Here is a 14,817-nt window from a genome sequence, read left to right as displayed (position 1 = left end):
AGGGATGGCCTCCATCTCCAGTGCAGGGATATTCCAGTGCTTTAGGGGCTGACAAAAGAGAGGGAGAGAGACTTTTTACATGGGCCAACAGTGGTAGAACAAGGGGGAAGATTTTAAAGTAATAGAGGAGAAATTTAGAATTAATAAAGAGCAGGGATGGGTGGGACATTGGGAAGGAATTGAAGAATTGTTCCCTGTGAGGGTGCTGAGACCCTGGCACAGGGTTCCCAGAGCAGCTGTGGCTGCCCCTGGATCCCTGGCAGTGTCCAAGGCCAGGTTGGACCTTATGGAAGGTGTCCCTGCCCCTGTCAGGGGGTGGCACTGGATGGGCTTTCAAGTCCCTTCCCACGCAAATCATTCCATCATTCCGTGATTCCAAGGTCCGACTAACCCAATAATTAAACCACTAAACCAACCACCTGCTCCAAGCCCATCCCATAGTATCTAGTTTTTCTTCCAGGCAACTTCCTCTTGATCTCTGCAGTCCTTGAACCCCCCCAGGGAGCTGCCCAAAGGGTCCCAGGATCTCGGAGTTCTGGGTGGCAGGAAAGACCTCTCCCAATTCATCCCTTCACACCAGAGCTGCTGTGTGGAAAAAGATGTTTTAAAGCAAAGCATGCACTGAAACAAGCCTGGATTAGCCCAGACAGTGCTAAATCTGCGTTGTGCTGGGCTGGTGCTGCTGCTGGCTCCAAACTGGGACCTGCCAGGCCGGAACGGGACAAATCCCACAGCCAAAAGTACTTTGGGAATCTCAGGGTCAGAGTGAGGGTGATAAGGAGTGCAGGGCAGAGTGGATGGCCCTGGAAAACCTTGAACAGGGGGAAAATCAGATAGGCTGGGAGACCTTCAAAGGTCCTTTCCAACTCAAACTCTTCTATGATTCTAAAATGAATTCCTGCTCTTAATCTCCTCATTTCAGGCTTATTATTGCTGCTATTTCTGTAGAGTGGGTGAGTTTAGGTAAGAATCTGTCTCCCACAGAAAAAAAAGCTTTGACAATATAACATTCAAAAAAGCCCAGAGCTCTGAATAACTCCTCAGGATCTGTCAGAGCTCAGCAGATGAGAGGGAGAGGGGCCATCCTGGGAGAAGCCCCCTGGCAAGCAGAGCTCCTCACCTGTTCCAGGCTGCAGGAGGAGACCCCAGAGCCCCTCAGAGAAGGTGCACGGAGGGCAGACCCCGGGGCTGAGCGTTCGGGGGGGCAGAGGAAGGAGAAGCGAGCAAACTGTGCAATTACGGCTTGTTTTTCTGCAAAAGAACTTAACAGACCTGAAGTAATTTTATTAAGGTAATGAAAGTGTTGATGAGAATTCACAGTCTCTTCACACCCAGCGCGGAGCCGAATTCACACCCTGCCCACGGCGCCAGGAGCCTCGGGGGGGGCGGTGCTCGGGCACACGAGGAGCTGAGCAGCGGCTCCGCAGGGACACCCAGCCACGGGCACCTCCACCCCGCACCCCGGGGTGCTGTCCCGGAGCCCGAGAGCCTCATCTGGGGGGGAACAGCCTCACCCATCCCACGGCTGCTCTCTGAGCCGCAGCGAGCCCGCTCCACGCGGCAGAGGACAATTAACACGTGCAAATACGGTGTTATCCATGCAAACACGGCGTTATCCATGCAAACACAGTGTTATTGATGAAACATGGCGTTATCGATGCAAACGGCCCAGGTTTGCACAAATAACCAGGTACGTGTGCCGGCACCAGGAGCGTCAGTGACCGCTTTTCCCCTGGGGCGGGAATACGAAGCCGATTTTGTCCCGGGCAACACCACAAAAAGCAGATTCGGGCTGAGAAATGAAGTTTTGGGGCGTCCCTGCAGCTCGGAATCTGCGCCACCATTCCGGACTAAACCTGACAACCCCGGTCCACCCAGATCCAGCTCTGTCCTGAGGGGTTTGCGCTCTCCTTGTCAGGTACCCCTAAACGCGGGGTGAGGCTCTAAGAGGTGGAACCGCTCCCAAAAATCCCGTGTAAATCCCGTGGATTTACAGGGGCTCCGGGGGAGCTTTGGAGCGCGCAGCCCCCGGGCCGAGCCCGCCGTGTGTTGTCGCCTGTGCTGCAGCCCGGGCAGCCCTCGGCAGGGTCACACTTGGCCCTGTGCCCCCGCGGGGACCGCCGAGCAGCCCCCGCCCTTCCCGGCTCTCCGCAGAGCCGCACGGCCTTAGCGCAGTGACGGGCTCCATCTGGCTTCCAGCGCCAGCAAAAGGAATTCGCGTCCGCTCCCGGAGCTGGCAGATTCCTGCCGGGATGCCAGAGCAGCACCCTGCCTCCCGGGGTGCCTGAGGTGCCCCAGGGATGGGCACTCCTCTGGGCACCCGGCTCCCACCGACCCCCCACCGCACATTTTCTCTTTATATCCAACCTAAATCCACCCTCTTCCAGTTTAAAACCACCACCCCTTCTCCTGGCTTGAGGAAAAGCTTTTCTCTGACACTTTCCCAAGCCCTCAGGTCTTCTCCGGGCTGGACAGCCCCAGCTCTCCCAGCCTGGAGAAGGGAGAGGAGGAGGGAGCTGCAGAACCTCTCTCAGCTCTCCCAGAAAGAACAGGAAAGGTTCTCCCAGCCCTCAACCATCTCCAGGGTCCCCTCTGGGTCTGCTCTGACCCATCCAGGTCTGCCCTGTCCCGGGATCCCAAGGGTGGATGTTTGTGTGCTCCTGGGGGGTTGAGGGGGAGAATCATCTCCCTGCCCTGCTGAGCACCCCTCTCGTGATGCAGCCCAGGAGATATTGGGTCTGGGGGCTGCCAGCACCCGTTGCCACCCCAGGTTCCATTTGTCATCCCCTGGCATCTCCAGGCGCTTCCCCTTGGGGCTGGGGGAGAGCTGGGAAGGGGCAGGCAGGGAGGCCGTGGCAGGGGGGGTTGTAGCCCTGTGATCACGGGCAGGGGGAGGGCTGTGGTTCTGCCACACTCCCATCCTGCCTCCAGCCAGGCACTCCCAGGACCAGGCTGCTCCCTCCATCCAGCAGGATGCCCATGTCCAGGTCTGGGACATGGAAATTGCCATTCCCGCTCCCTGCCCACCCTGGCACTGCCAGGATGAGTGAGGCAGGCTGGCTGCCTCCCTTCCCTCTGCTCACTCCCCCAGTCCAGCTGCACTCTGCCAGCCACTGCTCTGCCATTCCCTGCCTTCATGTACTTCCAAATCCCAGCTCCCAGGGCCCCTCTTCTCCCCATCCCTCAATGTTTGGGAATTTTCCCATCTTTGCCTCCAGCAGTGGCCCTGGCCACTCTGAGTCATGTCTTGGGGAGGTCCTCAGCTCTCCCAGTCCAACCAGTCTGGCCAGGCTGGTGCTGGTGATGCACCACCAGGGCAGTCACTGGCATCCCCGGGAGCTGCCACAACATCAGGAACCTTTCCCAGCCTCCCACATGAGCCCCTGCAGCCGTGGCAGGGCAGCAGGTGGCACTCAGAGGCACCCATGGGGACCTTTACCAGCAGCTGCCACCACTCCCTGGTCCCCATTTCCAGTAGCAGGGACCAAGATGACCAGAAAAGTGAGTGGTCAGTGAGCATCAGGCAAAGCCACCACTCCTGGGGCTTGGTCCCTGCTGGTGTCCCCAGGAGAGTGGCACAAGCCCTGCAGTGCTTGTGTCACCCCTCCCCTCTCTATCGGGCACGTTTTTGGTCCTGAACGAGGAGCAGGAGCTCTGGTTACCCTGGCAACGCGAGATGCTCTCCTCCAGACAGGGACAATATTTGGCAAGATTTGCTAAAAATAATCCCTGAGCTGTGGCAATGCCACACGTGTCACCTCCCGCTCCCCTCAGGGCTCACTGGGTGGGTGCTGTCCCTGCTGGTGTCCAGAGCACCCCTGGTCTCTCACTGGGTGGGGATGGCCCAGGGATCTCCTGGGGTCCCGCAGCAGATGTGGCCCAGCACTGTCCCCTCCCCAGCTCAGCCAGCCCAGGGACAGACAGGGACAGCTGGTGGCATGTCCCATCCAAAGGGACTGGGAAGCTCCTGGGGAGGGACCTGCAGGCACAGGAGGGCTGCTGGGGAAGGTAAATGATTCCTTAGAGTTTAAATTGGTTTAAAAACTACTTTTGAATGATTTTGCTGCTTTTCCTAATACCATTACAGCCTTCTCCATGGCAACCAGGGGAGGGGCTCAGACTTTGGTCCCGGCTGGGGACTTTATCTGCTGGAGCTGAAGTGGTGGGGGGATCAGACAGGGGGGTCCACACTGGCCAGGGACACGCTGGGAAAGGGACACCCGTGGTGGGGACCCAGAGCGGGGTCCCCACGGTGGCCGTGGAGCTGTGGGTCACAGCTGCGGGCCTGGGGTGCAGGGACCAGCAGCTGCAGGGTCCCAGCATCTCCTGCCACAGGAGACACATCTGGAGGAGAGGCTGCCAGGGAGCTTTAGAGGTGGAACAGGCCTGGAGGAGACACCTCAAGGATCTCTGAAGGTGGAGATGGGTCCAGCTCCTCCCTGCACCACAACCACACTGGGAAGGGATTTCCTGATTTACCCTCCTTGTTTTCCCATCTCATCTCATTTGATCTTTCCCTGCGGAGGGCTGCTGGAGGCAGGGATAAACCTGCTCCCAGCTGCAGGCAGGGCTTGTTTAAACTTCCCAACGAGGTTTGTGGGTTTTGGCTGGCTGACCTGTGCTGGTTCAGCTCTTTTTAGCTTCCAGATTGATTACACCTTGTGTCAATATGTGCTCAGTGCCTATCAGTGGGTGCATGTATCCCAATCCCTCATTTCTCCCTCCTGATCTATAAATTCCCAGAAGAGAGGATTAAAATAGAGAGGGAGGGGAATTCTGCTCAGGGCCAAAAGGGAAGAGAGAAAACAGAGCCTGTGGGAAAGTTGGGTGGCAAGGCTGGAGCATGGATGTCTCTCCAACACCTCTTCCCACGGGCATGGCAGTGCCTGGTGAGGAGCAGAGGTGTCGTCTGCGAGCTGGGAAATGCCAGGCTCCCATGGAAGGGGCAAGGTGGGAGCGTGGTGGGGTGCCCGTGGTGTGGGAATGCTGGGGGGAGAATCCCTGCTCCCCCTGCACCTCCCAAGCCAGCCTGGGGGAAGCAGGACTGGGAAGAGCAACCCCAGGGCAGAGATCCCTGTTCCTGGAGGGCTGGGTGGGAGTGGTGCCAGCCTGCAGGGGGAGTGGGGCTACCAGGACAGGGGAAGGTTTAGCCATGGCTTTTCTGTCTGGCAGCTGCTGGCCACAGGGCTCCTCTTGCTGTGGCTTTTTCTTTCCTGGAAACTGGTAAAAGATTCCACAGAACCTGTGCTGGAGCCTGGTGGGGAAATAACCTGGGACACAGGATGAGGTCAGTGGCCTCCCTGGGGTGGTTTTGATGAGCTGCCAGGGGCAGAGTGTGATCTGCCAGCCCTGGAGCATCACCCACCCTCATCCCACTGGCTGGCAGAGCAGCAGGGGACCCCCACAGCCACCACCTCAGCAGGGGCACTCTGGCTTTGCTGTTTCCTGTTTGGCACAGAAGCACTGGGCAGAGCAGGGTGTAGAGCTCCAGCACCATCCCCACCCAGGAGGCAAGACAGGAGAGAAAATGAGAAAATGCCAGGAGGGGGCTGAGGGTTTCACCCCCGAGGTTTTTAGTGCCACACAGGAAAGAGTTTTTTGGGTTTCCCAACTCATTTCCTACTTGCATCACCATCAACCCCCAGGTGTTTCAGCCCATCTCGCACTCAGGCTGATCCCCAAACCTTTAATCCCTGTGTCCTGTGGATGCTCCAAGCCCCAGCGTGTGGTTTTTGTGTGCTGATGGAAAGTGAGGACCCGCCACCAGGGCTTGTCCCAGGGCATCCCCGGCAGAGCAGGGCGGGGAAGCGGCAGTGCTGCTGCTCAGACCCTCCAGGAGCTCCGTGTGGGACACCCTGTGAGGTTACCCCTCTCCTCCCCCACGCTCAAAGCCCACACAGACCCCATCTCCGGCAGGACCCCGCCAGGTTCTCGGACACCTCGTTCCCTGCCCTTGTCCCGAGCTGCCCTGAAGGCAGTCCCAGAGCCGGGAGCGGCGGGGAGCCCGTCCCGGAGCCGCTCCCCGCCCGCCTGTCCCCGGGGCTCGGCCTCGGCCCGGGCCAGCAGCACTGGGGTTAAGCGCGGCCGGCCGGGCGGCTGGACAGGCGTCAAGGTGGTTGCTCCATCCATCCCTGCGCAGTCGGAGGGGCCGGAGAGCGGAGCGGGAGCGGGAGCAGGAGCCCTGCCCTGCCCGCCGCCATGAGCGCAGGCAAAGGTGAGGCTGGAACTGCCCTCGGCCAGGCTGGGGGGACAGGCAGGGACTGGGGGGACAGGCAGGGACTGGGGGGACACGCTCAGACTCTGCCCGGGCTCCAGTCACCCTTTATCTGCTCCTCCTCCGCTGCCTATAAGACATTCTGGGGGCCCCGGGCTGCCTGGGGGGGCTGCAGGCAATGCAGGGCAGAGCCCAAACCTGGATGGGGAGTGCAGGGACAGGCAGGGACCGTGGTACTGAGACCCTTCAGTGCTGAGAGAGTCCAAGGGGGCAGGGAGGAAGGCGGAGAAGGAGCTGGGGGCTTACTGAGGCTGCCGCTGCAATAAAGAGATGAACTGGAGGGAGGGGGGGTCTCTGCACCCGAGGGGTCAGAGCTTGGCAGGAGGATCTTGGACCGCTTCCCAAGGGATCCAGCCTTTGGAAACTCCCGCAGCTGCCCCGTGTGTGCATCGGGCTGGGAACGACCCCTCCACACACCCCGAGCCCCAGTGATGCAGGCACACAGCCAAGAGGGGCCACGGGTGTCCCAAGGGGGTTCCAAGGGGTCCCAAGGGTGTCCCCCAGAGCAGCCCTACACTGACTGTGACCCCTCTCCTCCACCCCCCAGCAGGCATCCCCCTCCTGCTCCCCCTGGCCCTGCTGCTGGCTGCCGCCTCCCAGCCCCCCGGGGGGGACCCCCCGAAGGAGCTGGGGGACGGGGAGGGCCCGCGCTGCCCCAGCCTCTGCGCCTGCAGCCTGGACGATTACAGCGAGGAGCTGAACGTCTTCTGCAGCGGCCGCAACCTGACGCGCCTGCCCGAGGATGTGCCCCCCAACGCCAAAGCCCTGTGGCTGGACGGCAACAACTTCACGCAGCTGCCGGCCGCTGCCTTCAGGAATTTATCTGCGCTGGACTTCCTGGACCTGCAGAGCAGCCAGCTGGGCTCCGTGGAGCAGCACGCCTTCCACGGCCTGCGCGGCCTCTACCACCTGCACCTGGAGCGCAACCACCTCAGGCACCTGGCCCCGCACACCTTCCTGCACACCCAGAACCTCGTGTCCCTCAGCCTCAACAACAACCACTTCAGCAAGGTGGAGGAAGGGCTGTTTGCTGGGCTCTCCAACCTCTGGTACCTGAACCTGGGCTGGAACTCACTGGTGGTGCTGCCTGACAAGGTGTTCCACGACCTGCCCAACCTGAGGGAGCTGATCCTGGCTGGGAACAAGCTGCCCTACCTCCAGCAGCAGCTCTTCTGCTGCCTCACCGAGCTGAAGGAGCTGGACCTGAGCGGAAACGCGCTCAAGGGCATCAAGATCAACGTCTTTGTCAAGCTGCAGAAGCTGCAGAAGCTGTACCTGAACCACAACCAGATCAACGCCATCGCACCCCGCGCCTTCATGGGCATGAAGTCGCTGCGGTGGCTGGACCTGTCCCACAACCGCCTGGTCTCGCTCTATGAGGACACCTTCCTGGGCTTGCTGAGCCTGCACGTGCTGCGCCTGTCCACCAACTCCATCACCAGCCTGAGGCCCAGGACCTTCAAGGACCTGCAGTTCCTGGAGGAGCTGCAGCTGGGGCACAACCGGATCCGGAGCCTGGTGGAAAGGACCTTCGAGGGGCTGGGCCAGCTGGAGGTGCTCAGCCTCAACAACAACCAACTACAGGACGTCAGGCCCGGGGCCTTCCTGGGGCTGCACAATGTGGCGGTGATGCACTTGTCTGCCAACTGCATCAAGGTCCTGCCCGACTTTGTCTTCAAGGGGGTCACCAAGCTGCACAGCCTCCACCTGGAGCACAGCTGTGTGGGCAGGATCCGGGCCAACACCTTCTCTGGGCTCTCCAGCCTGCGGCGCCTTTTCCTGCAGCACAACAGCATCTCTCTCATCGAGGACCAGAGCTTCAGCGAATTGCATGAGCTCCTGGAGCTTGACCTGAAGCACAACAGGCTGAGCCACCTCTCGCCCCGGCTCTTCATGGGGCTGAGCAACCTGGAGTATCTGTTCCTCTCCTCCAACCAGCTCCTGGAGATCTCCCAGGACACCTTCAGCCCGCTCCAGAGACTCTTCTGGCTTGACCTCTCCCACAACCAGCTGGAGACACTGGACACCAGCATCATCTTCCCCCTGGCCAACCTGCGGTACCTCAGCCTGAGGAACAACTCCCTGGAGACCTTCTCGGTGGCATTCCTGTGCCCCCCCTTCGCCCTGGAGCAGCTGTGGCTGGGGGGCAACAACTGGCACTGCAACTGCTCGCTGAAGGGCCTGCGGGACTTCTCCCTGCAGCACCCCGCCGTGGTGCCGCGCTTCGTGCAGTCGGTGGCCGAGGGGGACGACACCCACGTCCCCATCTACACCTACAACAACCTCACCTGCCTGCAGCCCCCGGGGCTGGCGGGGCTGGACCTCCGTGACACTGCCCAGGAGAGCTTTGCTCACTGCTGAGCTGGGCTGGCCCTCCCCGGACCCTCACACACCTCCCCGGGGCAGCAGCAGCAGCAGCCGGGGCTCTGTGGCCACCCCAGATGAGCAGACATTTGCCACCACCCCCAGGAGCCGCCTTGCTCAGAAGATGCTGGATGGGCACCAGCCCCCCTGGGCTTCAAACTGAGTATTTCAGATCCTCAATATTTAAATAGCAGCCTCCAGGGCACAGCATGGTTGTGCCCAGCAGGAGCATCTCTGGATGGGGGAACGCTGCACCACCCCCAGCCCTGCAGCCACAGCAAGGGGCAGCCCTGCCCAGGCCAGGACTTCTATGAGAAAAACCAAAGTGTTTTCCTGCCATGGAGCAGTGGATAAATCCTAAAAGCACCCCTGAGCTTAGGGAAGGGGGTAGAGGACTTGCTGTAATGATTCCTTGCAGCAGCAGGTGTAGGCAGGGCACTCGTTGCTCACCTGATAAATGGCAGCAGACAAATAAACCTTTGGAGCTGTTGCAACCCACCTTGTAAGTTACGTTTTTTCCAAAGCTCACGCTGCCCACGGCCGGGATTTCTCCCCAGAGCCCCTCAGGGTGAGGGATTCAGGCTCCCGGGGGGCTCCCAGCATTTCCTGCAAGCCCTGGGTGGGGGACACATTCCCAGGGAGGGAGCAAGAAATGCCCAGCTAGCCCACAGGAGCCAACAGCCCTGACAGATTGCAGCGCTACTGCCCAGCTCTCCAAATCCCAGATAAGTGTCCAAAGGTCAGACAAAAATTTCCTGGAAAATTGCATGAGGGGAAACCTGCTCGGGTGTGGGTCCCTGTGCAGCAGGAGCAGGGCTGGATGCTGCTCCTGCTCTCCAGGCAGTCCCTGCCTGCTGGAATCAGTCTCGTTAGTGGAAATCAGGATTTCCCTGTCTTCCCAAACCCTGACTGTGAGGGTGAGTCCCAAAGGCACCTCACTGTGAGGGTGAGTCCCAAAGAGGGAGGCAGGCAGGAGGGGCTCAGAGTCTGGGAGGGAGGGAGATGATGAGCAAGGCCACCACCCTCACTGCTTCCCCAGCTTAACTCAAGCCTGCAAGAGGAGGGCAGGTCCCATGGGAGCAGCAGCCCATGGGAAGAGATGCAGGGAACAGGACACTGGGAAGTGAATGAACCAGGAACCACCTGGGGACACAGAGGAGCCCCAGGCTGGGGCAAAGCATCCCATGAAGGGCTGCCAGGGCTGCCTCACAGCAAGTCAAGGGACAGGCTGGATCCTGACACTGTTATAGGAGAGATTTAGCTGAATTCCAGCAAGGAAACCAGGGAAAAGCCAGAAGCACCTTGATGCATGTGAGGAGCCAAGATTCAGAGATAAAGCGAGGCCTAAAGCCATGGAGAAACAGAAGTTGCAGACTTGTATTTTAAGAAAAGTGTTTACTGCCTGGAACCTTGAAAAATATTCCTGAGTCACACAAGCCTGGCAGGCCCAAGGGCTTCCAGCACAATGGATGCAGCTTCCAGACAGCTCCTGAAGGCATTTCCTCACACCCAGCCCATGCTGTGCCCTCACCAGCCCATCAGGAACCAGTGAGCCGAGAATTCCAAGAGCAGGGGCCTGGCCTGGCTCCACATGGGAGCACCCAGCACGACCCAGGCACTGAAGCAAGTCCTGTGTGATCCATCAGGTAGGGGCAGCAGAAGGCAGCAGCACACGGAGCCGTGATCCAGGTGATTGGAGCCATGTGGGAACGCTGAGGGAAGAACAGCACTTGACACTGCAGCTCCAGTCTCTGTGAGTCTGAGGGGATGCAGCTACTTCCCTCTGGGACTGCCAGCAGCAGCAGCAATCTGTGCACCCCCTCCCTCACACCCTAGTGAGTCTGAGTTAAACAGCTCCTGCATGCCCTTCCCGCTGCTGGGGCTGCCAGGCTGGCACCAGTCCAGCTCCACACCCTCCTCAGGAGCTCCTCTGTGATGTATCCAAGATCTGCTGGGCAATGTGAGTCAAGGCAGGGAAGGCAGAGCTCTTGGGAAACTCTTGGATGAAGTCTCTGCCTTCTTCCAAGCTCTGGCTGAGCTGGGGGTCCAGGGGGACGCTGCCTGTGGGACAAGGGAGGGGAGAGTGAGAACTCGCTCCCTGTACGGCCAAGGGCTGCAGCCAGGGATAAAAAACACACTGCCACAGTCAACTCCAGGGAAGGTGGTAGGGAAGAGCCACCACTGCCCTCCCTGAGCTCTCCAGGAGATAATTCCCAGCTGCAGTCACTTCCTCTGGGTCCAAGACCCGACTCCACCCTTGTACCTCAGGAGAGGGGCTCTCCTATCTGATCCCAGCCCTGTCCAGGGATAGGGTTCAGCCCTCAGCCCCCATTTCTCAGGAAGGCTCCAGACATTTCAACATGGTTCTCACGGGGCTCCAGGCCTGTTTACACTGTCACCATGATGTCAGCAGTCAGAGCAGGCTGCTGGCATCACCATCTCTGTCCCAGCAGGGCCAGGGGCCCACTGTGAGGAGTTTGGATGGCAGAGAAGCAAAGCACAAACCTCAGCTCTGCCCAGATGCCTGGGGCTCACAGCCCAGCCCACCTGCCCCTGTGATGCTCCTTCTCTGTGCTCAGCCCTCCCAGAGCACCACAGGATCAGCCCTGAGCAGAGCTCTGCCCGAGAGGCCACTCACCCAGGAAGGGCACCCCGGCGTGCTTAGCCAGCTCCTCACCTCCCCCTTTGGAGAAGATGTTTGTGCACTCCTGAAGGAGGAAGAGCAGTGAGTCAGGAAGGCCGGAGCCCTGTGTGACAGGGCAGGAGCTGCCAGGCCCTGAGCAGAGCCAGCTGCCCTCCGCCCTCCAGCCCCAGGCATTCCCCGTGCCCCCGCCCTCTCCCAGTGCTCCTCAGGAGAGCAGAGCCCAAAGCTGGCAGCGTCTCCTCTCCTGGGCTCACAGCATCACCCTCGTGGCACTTCCCAGTTCTCCACCCAGGGCTCAGCACCCCACTGGCACAAGGAAGAGCTCACAGCAGCCCCAAGGCTGGACAGGAAGGTCAGGAGAGCTCACAGAGCAGTGGGGGCACACGAAGCCGCTCATGTTCTCCACGATGCCGAGGATCCGCAGTCCTGCCTTCCTGCAGAACGTCAGCTCCCGCCTCACATCCCCCACGGACACAGCCTGGAATTGAGGGGGAACAGCAGAACTGGGGATCCCTCTGGCCACTCTGACTGTGGCTCCAGAGCAGGTGTGTAGAACAAGCATCCACAGACAGCCCTTTCCCTGCTCCAAGCCTGCTGCCTGCCAGGAATTCCAGCCCTGTGTCCTACCTGAGGAGTGGTGACCAGGACTGCTCCGAGCAGCCAGTGGGGCCTCAAGGCCTCCACGGTGGAGATGTGCTCGTCGGACGTGCCCGGTGGCGTGTCCACGATGAGGAAGTCCAGGTCCCCCCAGGCCACGTCGGTGACAAACTGTTTGATTAAAGCTATGGAAACAGAAGAGGCAGATAAAAAACCCCAAACCACAGCGGGTTTCAGCTTGGGAGCCGTGGGACAGGGCCCCAGGGAGAGGGGACAATTCTGTCTGTCAGCCCAGCATGTGCTGCACTCTCCCCATATGAGCGATTTCAGCCCATCCTTGTGGAACAGGAGCTTTGTTTCCCCAGGGATAACCCCTCCAGGAGCAGTCACAGGAGGTTTCAGCAGCAGCAAACCCCGGTGTTACCATTTTTCTTGGGTCCCCTCCACACCACGGCATCGTCCGGCCTCTCCAGCAGGAAGCCGATGGACATGAGGGCGATGGCCTTGTCCTGGCCCACGAAGACGGGGACCCAGCCGCTGTCACACTGGTGCACGGCGCTGTCCTGCACCCGCAGCATGCGTGGGATGCTGGGGCCACACAGGTCCACGTCCAGGATCCCCACCTGGGGACGGGCACAGCCCTTCAGGGTGGGCTCAGCAACCCCCGACCACCCCAACACTTCCACAACAGCCTCTGCAGCTCAGCAGCCACATTTGAAACACAAATGCTTTAAATTTCATATCCCTCCTGACCTCCTTCTCCCCAAGGAGCATCTCCTGCGTGTTTACATGTGCTTTATGCCAGAACCCAAGTGGCACTGGCTGCAGAGAGCCTTTAAAAAGATCCTCAGGCGATTCAGTGTCTCCTGCCCACACTCCTTTTTATCCCCATTTTAACAGTCCTTGAGCTCACCCACTTCACCCCACAGAGGGAGAGAGGGTGACACCACAAAGCAGCAAAGTTATGTCCCAGTGCCAATTACAACAACAAACATTGGGTGATTTAATAAAACAGCTAAGACAAATGAACTGCAGTACCTGATCCAACTACCTGAACTGGATCACATGACCATAAATTGCATTTTCACAGACAATCCACACGCTGCCCACCAAGAACATCCACATGGAAAGGGTGGATAAAATCCAGCCCAGCTGAAGGCTGGAAGGGAAAGGCCAGAGCTCAGCACCCCAAAGCCTCGCTCACCCTCTTGCCAGCGTTCCGCAGCGCCAGGGCCAGCTCAGTGGAGAGGGTGCTCTTCCCAACGCCGCCCTTCCCGGACAGCACGAGCAGGATGTGCCGCACCCCGGCCAGGTTGGTTCTCTCTGCAAGGGTATCACAGAATCATGGAACAGCCTGAGCTGGAAGGGACCCACAGGGATCATCCAGCCCAGCTCCTGGCCCTGCACAGACCCCCCAGCAATCCCACCCTGGGCACCCCTGAAAGCTTTGCCCAAGTGTTCCTGGAGCTCTGGCAGCCTTGGGGCCGTGCCCATTCCCTGAGGAGCCTGGGCAGTGCCAGCACCCTCTGGGGGAAGAACCTTTCCCTGATATCCGACCTAATCCTCCCCTGGCACCACTCCAGCTACTCCTTGGTCCTGTCCCTGTCACACGGAGCAGAGATCAGAGCTGCCCCTCGGGAGGAGACCAGTGAGGTCTGCCCTCAGTGTAAGGCAGCAGGAAAGAAGAGGTGGATGTGTCACAGACATTTTGTCATGAGAAAAGGGACAACAATGGCAATAAACGCTGCGTGTGGGGAGCAAAAGCTCATCCGAATGACCTAAGCGGCAATTGGGCAGCAGAGCAATAAACACGCACTGGGGCTCACGAGCTGAGCCCGCAGGCTGACGGTGAGCTCAGGCCCTTGGCGTTTCCTTCTCCATGCCACACCAGACGCTTCCTGCCAGTCCCACGCTGCTCTCCATCCCTCCGTCCATTCCCTGCTGAGCTGTCAGCGCTCCCGGCTCTGCTCTGGGCTCCGCTCCCCGGAGCAGGGAGCGCTCGGACCGCTGTCCTCGGGCCGGGGCAGCACAGGGGGCAGCGGGGCGCTCCAGCCACAGCCGGCAAACAGCGCCCGCCCAGCCGGGCCGCGATCCGGCGCCTCCGCACGGCCGGGCACGGGCTCAACGCGCCGGGGCCGGCCCGGCAGCACAGCGGCAGCGGCGGCATGGAGCCCGCATGCACCATGGCAGAGCTCATCCGCACCTCCGCCGAAGGTAAAGGCCACGGGCCCCACAGCGGGGAGGGGTGAGACGGGGCCCGGGGAGGGCCGAGACGGGGCCGGCAGCGGGGTGCGCCCGGGACACTGCCCGGTGACAGCGGCAGCCCCGCGCCGGGCCGCGTACTCGGCGTTGTCTGCCGCGAGAGCCAGGCCCGGGCCTCAGGCAAGGCTCAGCGTCACCTCCTGATAACCGGTGCCGCCGCCTATGGCAACCCGGCCCGGCCCGGATCTCCCCTCACCGCGAGTCGGGCCGAACACCGAGGCAACTCCGCGGAACCGGGTCCTGGCCCCCCGCCAGGCCCGGTCATTCGGATTGAGACGTCCCCCGCGAGGCGGATAGGGCCCCCAGGCCGAGACCCCGGAGCCCGGTTCCCCCAGGCCCGGCCTCTCCGCCGCTCACCCTCGGCCGTCTCCTCCATGTTGCCTCCCCGCATCGCCCGCTTCCGTCTTCCGCCGGCCCGCTACTCCTGCCCCTTAGACTGACAGGTACTATGTCCAATCGCCGGCCGTGCTCTCACCGGAGGACCCACCCTTCAGAGCTTCGCAGCCAATCCACTTCTCGTGCTCATCTCGCATCAGCCAATGGGCTCAGTGCTTTCCCTTCGCGAGCGGCCGCCTAATGGCGCCACTCTCTACCGATTGGCACGCAGGGCAGCCAATAGCGCCGGGCTCTCTCAGACCCCGCCCCCTCCGTCCCCCCTCCACCTGTGACTGACAGA

General features: G+C 60.6%; 2 protein-coding genes across 3 annotated transcripts; one reads left to right on the top strand and one right to left on the bottom strand.

The window, feature by feature from the left end:
- The first annotated feature begins 6,102 nt into the window (after positions 1–6,102).
- IGFALS (insulin like growth factor binding protein acid labile subunit) lies at positions 6,103–9,059 on the top strand. The gene is made up of 2 exons (XM_063414570.1): positions 6,103–6,214; positions 6,822–9,059. Exons 1-2 carry the CDS (start codon positions 6,199–6,201, stop codon positions 8,633–8,635), a joined length of 1,830 nt encoding a protein of 609 aa, XP_063270640.1. The 5' UTR covers positions 6,103–6,198; the 3' UTR covers positions 8,636–9,059.
- A 954-nt stretch (positions 9,060–10,013) lies between these two features.
- NUBP2 (NUBP iron-sulfur cluster assembly factor 2, cytosolic) lies at positions 10,014–14,633 on the bottom strand. 2 transcript variants are annotated; one of them, XM_063414284.1, is made up of 7 exons: positions 14,499–14,633; positions 13,084–13,202; positions 12,304–12,502; positions 11,910–12,064; positions 11,650–11,760; positions 11,277–11,346; positions 10,014–10,699 (listed from the first exon to the last, which is right to left on the bottom strand). In XM_063414284.1, the coding sequence occupies exons 1-7, from the start codon at positions 14,530–14,532 to the stop codon at positions 10,557–10,559; spliced, it is 831 nt and encodes a 276-aa protein (XP_063270354.1). In that variant the 5' UTR covers positions 14,533–14,633; the 3' UTR covers positions 10,014–10,556. The 2 variants fall into 2 exon arrangements, with proteins under 2 accessions (XP_063270354.1, XP_063270355.1); XM_063414285.1 differs by lacking the exon at positions 14,499–14,633 and adding an exon at positions 13,791–14,467.
- Between the last annotated feature and the right edge of the window lie 184 nt (positions 14,634–14,817).

Source organism: Prinia subflava, chromosome 17 (genome assembly GCF_021018805.1).
Source record: "Prinia subflava isolate CZ2003 ecotype Zambia chromosome 17, Cam_Psub_1.2, whole genome shotgun sequence".
Taxonomy (NCBI): domain Eukaryota; kingdom Metazoa; phylum Chordata; class Aves; order Passeriformes; family Cisticolidae; genus Prinia; species Prinia subflava.
The sequence above is the reverse complement of the archived record's forward strand: the minus strand, read 5'-3'. Positions and strand labels throughout refer to the sequence as shown.